Genomic DNA, 11,996 nt, shown 5'->3' on the forward strand with positions numbered 1-11,996 from the left:
TGGGGCTAATGATTGTTGCTAGATTAACACACTGAAACGTGTACGCGCAGCATAGTAGAGGTCCCAGGGAAGTTTCTATTTTACGTTGCGCGTTTGAGATTTTCCAGGAACCATTTTTTAAATACATGCTGTATTGAGCGCGAGGGCTTTTGATAAAAAAGCTGAAAGCTGTCAGTCAGCACTCTATTTGGTTACTCACATTCATTTCGAAGGAATATCAAGTCACTGCGGGCAAAACGTGAAAATGAAAAGGTGAACCCGGGAATACTGACAGTATATTCAAACATTTCTTTCATTTTTCATAAACACTTTGAGCCGCTGACAAATCAAAAGGAAAAACAAACTAGTTTTTTATTGACATCTTGTATCTTGATCTTATAATGTGCGTTTCGATGTCAAATATTTACAATAAACGCGTATAAAAATTGAAATACTTAATTGGGAAGTCAGTTGTTGCATTTATATGACACTAAATTCCACCGGGTGTAAATTTACCATCACCTCAAGGAATGGGTTACAGGTTTAACTGACGGTTTATTTGTCCCTGTGTGTATTGTCGTTTATACGCACATATAGTTTGTACCCGAATGCAAATTTGGCCATGAAAGTATTATCTGCCTCGTAAAAAAACATATGAAATAAGTAAATCAAGTTCACTCAATCGTTCGTATTTTTTTGTTCTATCAACGACTCAGGAAAGTATACTGCCTGCCCGGGGATCAAATCCCGGAGCACACTGCTAACAAGTCTCGGGCCATTTCATCGATATACCTAGGAGCGAGTTACCTATGTATGATCGGTGAACTTCAAAAATCTATTCTACGCACGCGTTTATAGCATTATTGATGTCCAATGGTAATTTTCAGCTGATCTTATTGGTCCGGGTAAAAAATAAACAATAACATTTTCTCTACCTATGCAACTTTGTAATTTGTAAATTTTTTGTTCATTTTTTAACTCTACAACAAAACACCTGTAACGCAATTGTAAACAATTAATTAGTCGCATACAGAAAATTGAGCCTAGAGCTGCTGAACTTGACTGTTGGCCCGTAGCAGTTAAACCGTCTCTGTGCTTTAGTATCGGAGAGGAGATGATGTTAGTCTTCGGGCCCGACAGGTTCAGTGTAGCTTGTAAAAATGTGAATGAATAATGACGCTAGCTTGGAATGTACAAATTTATGTAAATAAATAATATAGTTTAAATAAAGTTTAAAAATAAATTTCACGAAATATCATATAAATTAATTCATACAGTGAGAGTTCCTGATTGGTTTTAAAATGTAAACATAATTTTATTTCAAAAATGAACCCAGTGAAAATATGTGTGTGTTTATTTTTCCTTTTGCTGGGAGCGGGTGTTAAAAGCACACGATGGCTGCAGGACACAAGCGACGAATGGATCCACATCCGTACGCGCCTGTTGTACCCGTCAAGTTTCGCGAACGTACGAGTTAACGTGTACGGGGAGCGGGAGCTGCGCATCTCGCACGCGAAGGTGCTTGTTCTCGAGACGTTTCTGTCAAGCGGTAACAAGCCAGAGTTTGACATGGCCTTCCGGCAGGTGACAGATGGACGCCGTATTTTGCAGGCCGTTTTTCAGGGAGATATCCTAAAAGAGTGTGATTTTACCTCAGATTCAAATATCTTGCTAGATTTTGTATCAAACTTTGTAACTTTGGCACCAGAGACTAGCGATTTTGGAGATGTCTTCTCCGCGGCATCTTTAACAAATATCACAGCAAAGAACACATCACTAGCGCATATGTCTTTTAACAGTATATTGCAATTAAAAGAACTAGCAGATCTTACAGATATGAAATCTCTTCGACGGCAATGTCGCAGGTTTTTAAAACTTGCTTCTGCAACTGCAGAAAAAGAAGCAAAATCTGATAAATTTACAGAGATATACGATGAAGTACTACAAATAATTGACCTTGAAAATTTGAAAAGTAACGACACACTTGATTCACAGTTGGACATATCTGAAAACTCAGAAACAGGTAATATCTCGTCTCATAGTGGAACATCTTCCAGAGAGCATAATATAAAGAAGCGGTCGACGGTACCGCTAGAACTCAAACACCGTTCTAAGCGGGGCGCGTTTGACATGAGCAGCGTGCTAATTTTCCCTGGCACAAAGTGGTGCGGAAAGGGCGACCTGGCCCGCTGCTATGATGACCTGGGTCCGGACATGGAGTTGGATATGTGCTGCAGGGACCACGACTGCTGCCCCTACGTGATCCCGCCCTTTACCTCCCGGTTCAACCTCTTCAACTACCGCTTCCACTCTCTGCTCCATTGCGACTGTGATCAGAGGTAACCAACAACATAAAAAGGCATGCAAATTATTCTCCACTCCGAACATGTCAGAATATATTTTGTTCCTAAAAACAACAACAAAGCTTAGCGTTGTTGCATCGTGTTATGGAAGTGTCAGGGTTTGGCAGTTAAAAATAAATTTTGCCAAAATGCATCGATGATGATAATGACTACACTTTTAAATCTATAAACATTATTTGATAACATTTGTACCATACTTCGATCTCCATGTATAAATGAAACGGCTGTGTCTGAACTGCAACCGGATTTGAGTCGAGTATTGGCAAATTGTGACAAACACGTTCCTACCAAAACACGATTAATTAGCGCCACTTTATAAGATATTTCTGGATGTTACTTATTGTTGTCAAATTATATCTTCATCTATTCTAATAATTAAAATATATGTTGACATGTTGTGGTAGAATAAGAGTATAGATATCTAAGAATTTTTCCATCGCCCCCTACCGCTGTTGCTATCATTTACTCTTGAAGTGCTCCGTTGCTGAAATTAAGTTAACACCGAAATGCAATTAGCATTGCTTTTCATTTTGTTTTATACATCTGTATTTAAAAGAAACAATATCACCTTTTTATTCAGAATGTGTACTTCATTTAAAAAAAACAAAAACAAACAAACAAACAAACAAACAACCGTGGTAATGAAGTAAGACATGGTGAGGACATAAAGTAATATATTAATGTGAACATGTTGCAATATCTAACAATATTTCAAGACTATCCGAATTAAAAAATGACTGACAGCATGCAGCATTTTGCATCTCTTGCAATAATTTTGTGTTAAAATACGCAGACTACATTGTAAGCATGGATACAGTCGGCAGATATGCTACATTTTCGGCTTTTTCACTTTTAAAATTCACATCTCAGTTACTGCCAATTAACCAAGTAGTTCACTATTCAGAGAAAATAAGGTGTGTTTGTATGCTAAAGACAACGGAACATGCTTTATTAGCTTGGTCAACATAAAGCAAGCGATAAAGATATTCCGTACGACATTAAAGTTCTGTTTATCAGTACAAAAAAGATATGCAAGAATATGTCTATGTTTATAATTATCATTGTGTATCGTAATATGTTTTTCTTACTTGTAACTGAATACTACGAAAACATTTTTGAATACGGCTGGACATGATTGATATATGTCTTAAAGTACTGTGTGACCACCATAAAACAAAACATTAACTTTTCCTCAATAGTGCCAGATGCGATTATAATATTTTTCCAGAATATATCAAATCATATACCGCGTTCAATCAACATACTTTATCTGTATCTGAATGGATTATGTTTCATTTACAGGAACGTAACAAAAACTTGATACTAATGTTACTTGATAATTTATTTACGAACATTTGACACACAGCTATCTTTATATTCACAATTGTGTGCGAAATACGTGTAATCAAAAGTGGCTCCACAAGACGCTCTTTTAACTTCGTTTTTACGACAAGAGCCCTCAATACTCTCTTCCATCCGACCAACGCAGAACAATGGTAAAATACTTGTAAATCTTTGATCACAGAATTATGTCAATAAAAAATCTAAGTATATAATAACGACCTATTCGCTCCACAAGCCACATGCATTAACACGGTGTGGGGCGGCATAAAAAGACCCGAAGTTCGACAAGCAATTAAAAATACATGATAAATATAAGAGCATTTTAAATCGATTTCAAATGAACTAAAATACGTCAAAGCTTCTGGTTCAGTATGTAGTTAGGTTAAAACAAACAAAGAAGGTTTAGTTCCATTTTGTTAACGCTGCTTTAGTTTTTGCATTGCCACAAAATTAGTATTATTGTGTGTGTGTTTTTGTCACAATTCGATAATTTAGGGAGAGAAGATTTCTAAGAAATATTTTCAAATCAATAACAAACATTCCTTTGAAATTATATAAAAAAAATGTATTGTTTTGTTATCTTAAATGTCCGCATTTTGATTCTTTCTTTAATAAAATGACACCGGACATGAACATAAGTATGTGCCAAATTTGTATGGTACTGCACTCAAAACTTTAACTGCAAGAACAAGATATGTAGTTATACTCGTATATAATGCATTTTTACGATATGTCTTTAAAGTGATGCGCTCTAATAATATGTCAAATTTGTTTGCGAAAAGCAACGCAGCAAATGAGAAAAGTGTTTAGTGGCAACACAACTAAGAAAGTCAAAGTCATTCTTTTTGGCTTACGTATTGCCGTAATTATTTGTAGCGTACATCTTAATACAATCAGAATGGTTCGGACGGAAGGTGCTTATTAGAGTGCAAACCTGCATGGAATTCGTTATAATACAATATGTCTCATTAAGTCGGCAATAAAGGAATACAATATAGCTAGTATTAAGACATCTATACTTGTTTTTATTCCTGTGTCGTTGCGATATGAGTATTGAAATGAAACAAGATCAATTAACAAGAATAGTAATTGATGTTTTATTAAATGTTTATATATCGCTCGGAGCTGATTTCAGTGAATACACGTCAGCATATTAAGTAATAAATAATCACTCGGCTCGTGCTGTATATTATGTAATTAATAGAAGTAATACTTGGGTTCTACGTTCTGTTGACTATGTTTATGCAATGAATTATCTATTGTACTTGCAGTTGTTTAACTTATTAAGTTGTTGAATCTTTAAGGGTAAATGAATATTTGTTTGAGGTATTCAAATAAACGGCCACCAGCGTCTGTTTCGCTCAGATTTATCTCACATTTCATTATTTTCTTCAAATTAGACTGCGTGTACGTAATTCTCCTTTTTTAGTCGCTTTTTCTTTCACATTATGTATTACATTTCACACACCTATTAATTTTAAAAGAAATAAATTAACTCATTAAATGGTTTGAAATCTGACTATTAAAATCACTACACCGTTGGTTTTGTTTGATGTTTGAACCATGAGAAAAGCCAGCCGTATGTTTTGTGATTCATAATGTTGATGTGAACTTTACAAAATAAAAAGCATTCCATGGTATATAGAATAACGGTTCGCTTCATTAGGCATGTGAATGGTTCAGCATGTCAATGCTGACGAGTGAACTATTTAACAAGCGCCAGTTCATGATGTTAACCCTTAGAATTTGTATCAATCGAGGTTATTTAATGACGATTTGTTTGTATTGTTAAAAAATCTTCTGTTATGACAATATATTAATGACTTGATATTATCCTTCAATACGTACGAAACTTAGTTTTTGTTTTTGATTTTCAGTATTTCTATTCATGAAATCATGCTTTGAGCTGATTAGCATTTTAAAATCATTTTAGTGAAACCAAAACTAAAATGCATAGAAAATATAAACAAAAGATATTGTTATGAACTTTTATTGTCTCAGTCTATTTAGACGAGTAATTGTTAAATGTATTTAAGATCACGCAATACGAAAGAATAACTGTTCGGTTTCTGTTTTTTTGTACAGTTCTGTTCATCAAAGGCTGACAATCGCTTGTTTTCAAACTGTTAGCAATCTGTAGCATAGATTTATCGTATCGCAGACTCTGCAAGCAGGGGACTAAATCGCAACTGTGAATGCTAGCCTTAACCGAACGCAGGGCAGGTTAATTGGTAGTTTTTGAAACGTTAGTTTTAATACGCATTCGAAATCGAAGTGTTACGTGTAATACTGTACTAAACTTTTCATAGCTCAGTGAGTACTTACCACAGTTTTGAAGTTATAGAATATAAAGTTATAGCTAATTTTTACCAGCAACGCTTTTAAAGGAGTTCCACCACACTCATGAAAGAATCTACATATGGGAATGTTTACATTGTGAAAATGAAAACAGTTTCAACGCAAGGTATAACTTGATTTTGAGCTTAAAAATTACAAGTAGAATGTACTTTCACGCGAAACCAGCCCTGCGTTCAGTGAGGATGTAAGCGGATAACGTTTGCTGTTTCTGTATGCCACGTGCAGTGTTTGTGCAGTTTAGAAGAGATTCGCACGCGACACTTTGAACATTTAGTTCCCAGATATATTCTGGACGTTTATTACCCATGATCTTGATCATTTTATGTCATAAAATTACATCATTATTTAAAGTGGAATATTACATAAGATCTGACATAATTCTCCATTCCATGGAAATATTTTAATCTGATATTCCAGGTAACATGCCCAAGTAAAATGTCATCTTTCTATTCTATTAAATAGGCACTGGGCGCCATACGTATAAAATCTATTTTGGTTCGGCCTGATTTGTTCATTGAAATCATGAAACATAATGTAAACACTATTTAGCTCGTCAATTCAAATCATACAAGCCACTGGAAGACCCTTACAGTACAAAAGTTCGCCTCAACCCTGTATTGTACTCCTATTGCATTCAGAACTGTTTCAATAAGGTGAACGACCTGGCCTCTTGAATCTGACAAAAACTAATAATCCACGCTAAACAACTAATTATGCACAATGTACACATAGAATGTCTAATAAAATTAGGAAGTAATTCAGTTGTGGTATCTGGTTTGTACGTTTTGAAGAAGAATAGCAGCGGTTCAAACATGTGTTACAAAAGTACATCAATTTCTCCTAAATAATAGTCCTTTATTATAAGCTTTTGGTAGAAACTGGTTTTGTGTTATTACAAGGAGAAATATGAGGATGTGATCCCTTCGAACCTTGAGTACTAAGTACCTAAGTCCTGCATAACATGACGCGTATCAAAGAGGGTGGGAGGAATAGAATATTTGAAACTCGGTAAGAACGTTATGCTATTCGTAATTTCTAACCATGCACAGGGATACATTTGTTGTGTTCTGCAGTCAGTAACTGCAGATTGACACAACTATATTCACATCAGTCACACTTCTTCTTCTGTCGTCACTGACTGCCTTCGAAACATCAGTTCAAATTTATCTTCATTTTCATGTAATTGTTTGCCACTTTCATTAGCCTACAGTGTGGTCTTTTAGGCTTCTACAAATCCCATTTCCTTTTATTCGGTCTTATCTGTCTCTGTTCATATAACACGAACAGTTGCCACATTGCATTTCAAAGGCCATTGGTTTAATTGTTCCCAAACGTTTGTAATCAGATGTATTTACATAGTTACTTATCTGATGAAACGCTGAAGAATATGTATGCGTTAAATATCTTAACATTTTTGATTGTCCTTCTATGTTGGTTGATTAAGTTAAGAACTGTATATTATGATGAAGCTTTGTGATAAGCGATCTCATAATTATGTAGAAGTTACTATAAAAGGGCATGTTTGGTAAAGGTCAATGTGACTGTCACTGTAAAAAGTAATTGCCACACAATAACATAATTTTTAGATGAACATTTAATTTACTGTATAAACAGCTTTTTCGGATACCCAGCTTGATTGTAATTTGGGTCTGTGTTGTTATGACCAAGGTCACTTATACAGTGAATAGAAAATAGCTTCAGCTCAAAAATCTGATAATGTTATTTGAGGTTTGTGCAATCAAATCAAGATCAAGGTCATTTTACCTAAAATGTGAACATAGTTCAGCTCAATACGAAAGTTAATGAGAACATTGCGGCATTTAAAGGGTACACATAACATTTTTGTAGTTTATTTTAAATGCGTAAAACCTTTGGCATGCAATGAAATAAATAGGTACATATATAAATACAAACACCAACAATTCAGTCGATGGTCACATATATCAAATGCATAATAGTACAAATTAACACTAAATGCACGAAATACTCAATGTAGAATAACTAACACATATAATATCACCGTGAGGATACAGATGTTCGGCAGACGTATATACATTTGATCAATTCTAAAGGTTTGTTGGGGGTGTTAATCACTATGAAATCAACAAGAAATGCAATTTATCTTCAAGAACATGGCATATTCTGTTTGTAACGGATTAGGTCGTCTTCCGGCATCAATTGCTTATCTAGGTGATGTAAGTCTTAAAAGACGGTAAATGCTTTTCTGAATGGTACGATATGAAAATGATAGGAGTACGTTTGTACCTTAAAATCTTCAAACAGTACTTAAGTTTTAGCTCTGGATGAAATGTTTAAGTATTCAAAACAATTATATACTTACACATATTGCAGTCTTTTAATTCACACATCAATATATCAACATATTAAACAAAATTCAAACACCATACAATACTAGCGATCGCAATAAAAAATGTTTCCCCTAAATAATCTGATCGTTGGTATATCTTCAATCCAGATCAAGGTCACTTTATCTAAAATGGAGAAGTCATTCTGATAAATAAGAAAGATAACATTTTGTCATTTCTGATCCACAAATAAGATAAATTTTATACGTAATGTATTAATCAGGTTTACACCAAATGTTGAAATGCGATGTTACATCATTCTGAAGGCAAACCAATTTTTACAAGGTAATGAAATTGCATATCCAAAGATGATTGTTGCAGTGATTGACGACACATCTTACACAAGGCTGAATCGCGACCTGCTTTGATTATATCATAATTTATTCAACATTTACAAACATATTACACATAATATGCACACACTAACACATGTTGTCTAAAATATTGAAATGGATTGGAACGAAAGCATAGCTTATTGAGTTCTTCTCCGTGGACCTACTTTGGAATATTGTATTTAATATGATAACATATCTTTTTACGTGTGACCTTGACAAAAAATACAACAAAGTGTAGAATAAAGAGCGAATAATGACATTTATATACTTGGTACTATAATAAACATTTGGAGCTGTACCCGGTGTATATTTTAGATTTGGCGGAAATTAGTTATACTTATATTAATTAGAGTAATCAAAGCTATCAGTGTTTTAATAATTATGATTTGAATTTGAAATAAAGTGTCATTCATGAATTAACAAAACTGGTAATGCAGAATATTTAGTACGAGACAATAAGGTAAAAGAAAAACGCAAACTCGTTTTATCTTATTTAAAAAAAATACGTGGCGAACCCTTAAACATGCTGTGCATCTCCTGTATTTATCTTTAACATTTTAGACTTTCACGGTTTTATTCAAGTGAACAAATGATTTAAGTTAAAGAGTCAGTTGTTAAACAAGATCAACATGTTATCTAAGTAAAATACCAGAAACTCCAGCATCGGCGTGTATTCATGCGAGGTCCCGGAGAGTTTACGAGCTCTTTTTTATGTCCCATAATTAACTTGTTACGTGCTTCCGGTCCACTTTTGTTGGAATTTCGTAAAACATCGGCCTGGTTTCCACGTTCGAGCTCTATATCACAAAAAGATGATAAAAACATATTTCTCTCGATATGGTACACTAAAAGAATGAAATAATTCTCGAGCCAGGTGAAGCATATCCTTCATTATCAGTGCTCCAGTGATTCTAGTTTGATGGAAGCGTCTGATACAGAATGATTGCTGGGTCATCACGATTCCTTCTTTTCATAAACATTTAAAGAAACATAAAAGTAGTTGACATTGTTTGATCTTTTTGTATCATCATTTTCGAGCAAAAAGCTTTATTCCATTACTTTTACATATAAATATTTCTTTAAATTCTTAGAAACTATACATTGAATTTAGTGATGTCGCAAAAAGCACTGCAATGGCGCGGAAATCGTGCCGGTACCATTCTGTGACTGTGTCGTGTATTATTAGAAACACATTTGGTTGATTCTGACTTTTACAAAGCATGACAAGATGAATTATCAGCATGCACTTTATTTCTATATTTATATTTATGTCTGATGGAGTGGTCCTGGCGTTGACCATTGGGAGATACAATTATGTTTTTTTTCTACGTAACTTGATTCTAAAATAAATATGAAATCAAACCTAAAAAATGGTATAAAGCTGAATTTTCTGCTTGCAGGTTCCGTGGTTGTCTTCGGAGTTCCGTGTCTTCGATGGCCAGCATGATTGGCAAGATTTACTTCAACATCCTTGGCAGCAAGTGTTTCCGGCTCACAGAGGTTGAAGTGTGCATGGAACGCTCCTGGTGGGGCCGCTGCCAGCGGTACGAGAACAAAACGACCGCGGCCGTCGTAAACCAGGTCTCCTTTCTTGAGGACGACAGGCAGGCTGAAGCAGACAACCATACCTCCAGCAAGTGAAAAGCACAGATGATGATTTCAAGGATAATATATGCTGCCTATTTTAATAAAACACGAATTATGGAAGTAGAAACGCGCCACAAAATTCTTGGTTATTGATTTTTCGGTTACTTGTGGACTGTGTTCTTTTAAATGAGGTATGTTACGGCTATTTGTACTTTAAGTGTCCTTAAAAGAGAGAAAGCTGTTGTAGCAATATCTTAACCACCAGTATACATACAAATACTACTAGTGTTGGGATAGCGCGAGGCCTGTACGTCAAAAGAGTGTTTTAAAGGGTATATTACTTAATTAAAAAACAGCCTATTTTGTTGTGAGGCGATTCCTAGTAGTCCAGTAGGTACTTGTATTGATGTCAGGTTAGGAATGTGAAGATTTCGTCGACCAAGCTGTGCTTTAACGTAAATATTTCCTAACCCAGCTTTTACAAAGAAAGTATAATTAAAATCGTGCGTGTACAAATCATTGGTTGAAAAGTGGGTATAATGCTCCAATATTGTAGCAATGGGCCGGTTAGAACATCTGCCTGATGTACATACTTATTGTCAAACAAAGGTAGTATCTTTTTTGCTGAATGTGTTGTTCTCATACAAACCCCGTAGTTAAATCTTAATAAATTGAACTTTGGATCATTTTTCATGTTATAATGGAACGTTGATTCTGATTTCTCTGGAAAAGAACTGCAATCTATTAAGAACAAAATAGAATACCGAACAGTAAAAATCAGTTAATTTGATCTTGGAAATGAACATCAAATTCACATAGAACTTACTGTTTATAACTGTTTCAATAACACACATTTGTACAATTAATTTAATCGATTGACTGTAACGCTATTATATTGAGACGATTTTTAAGTTAATTTTAAGTGTTCGTTCGCCCGTGTGCTTACGTTTTAACACCTGCACTGCGAGATGGTGATGTCCATCACTGTCAAGCAATAACTGAAATAGACGTTTTAATCGATTAAACAATTAATCAATTGTGATGGTTATTTAAAATTTTCACCATTTCTATTTTTCATTAAGTTCAAACATTAATCATTTCTGAATCCTTTTCATAATTTTTTTAGTAAGACATGAACAATTGAAATGACATCAGATATCTGTTATAAGTTATTATTCCTTCAAGGAAAATTATTTAGATCACACTTCGTTTATAAAATTGCCATGTAACGTTAATCATTCTTGTAATTTATTGCTGTGGTTGCACGGTCAGTGTAGCTGTTCTTTTGATAAGCCTTTCTTAAACGGGTAAAACATGTGTTTGTAGTTTTTGTAAATTTTACATTGTTAAAATAAATCATACAGTTTATTTTAGTTACACTTATGTTATGACCACGACTTGATGATGATGATGATGACGATGATGATGATGATGATGATGATGATGATGATGATGATGATGATGATGATGATGATGATGATGATGATGAAGATGATGATGATGATGATGATGATGATGATGATGATGATGATGATGATGATGATGATGACGACGACGACGACGAAGCCGATGATGATGATGATGATGATGATGATGATGGTATAGGCGCTAATCATAGTTTTAAACGTAAGTTGACCTGAAGGACTGCATTATAAATCCATGTA

The 11,996-nt window shown here is 34.5% G+C and overlaps 1 protein-coding gene across 1 annotated transcript; it reads left to right on the forward strand.

The window, feature by feature from the left end:
• The first annotated feature begins 1,125 nt into the window (after positions 1-1,125).
• On the forward strand, positions 1,126-11,700 carry LOC128230107 (uncharacterized). Its single transcript, XM_052942123.1, has 2 exons — positions 1,126-2,318; positions 10,146-11,700. Exons 1-2 carry the CDS (start codon positions 1,306-1,308, stop codon positions 10,384-10,386), a joined length of 1,254 nt encoding a protein of 417 aa, XP_052798083.1. The 5' UTR covers positions 1,126-1,305; the 3' UTR covers positions 10,387-11,700.
• Positions 11,701-11,996: the final 296 nt, after the last annotated feature.

Source organism: Mya arenaria, chromosome 4 (genome assembly GCF_026914265.1).
Source record: "Mya arenaria isolate MELC-2E11 chromosome 4, ASM2691426v1".
NCBI lineage: Eukaryota > Metazoa > Mollusca > Bivalvia > Myida > Myidae > Mya > Mya arenaria.

Excerpts from the sequence above, each read along its gene's own strand:
- LOC128230107 (XM_052942123.1), top strand. The coding sequence starts at position 1,306 with ATGAACCCAGTGAAAATATGTGTGTGTTTATTTTTCCTTTTGCTGGGA. Across the intron at positions 2,319-10,145 it reads CATTGCGACTGTGATCAGAG|GTTCCGTGGTTGTCTTCGGA; the intron begins GTAACCAACAAC and ends TTCTGCTTGCAG.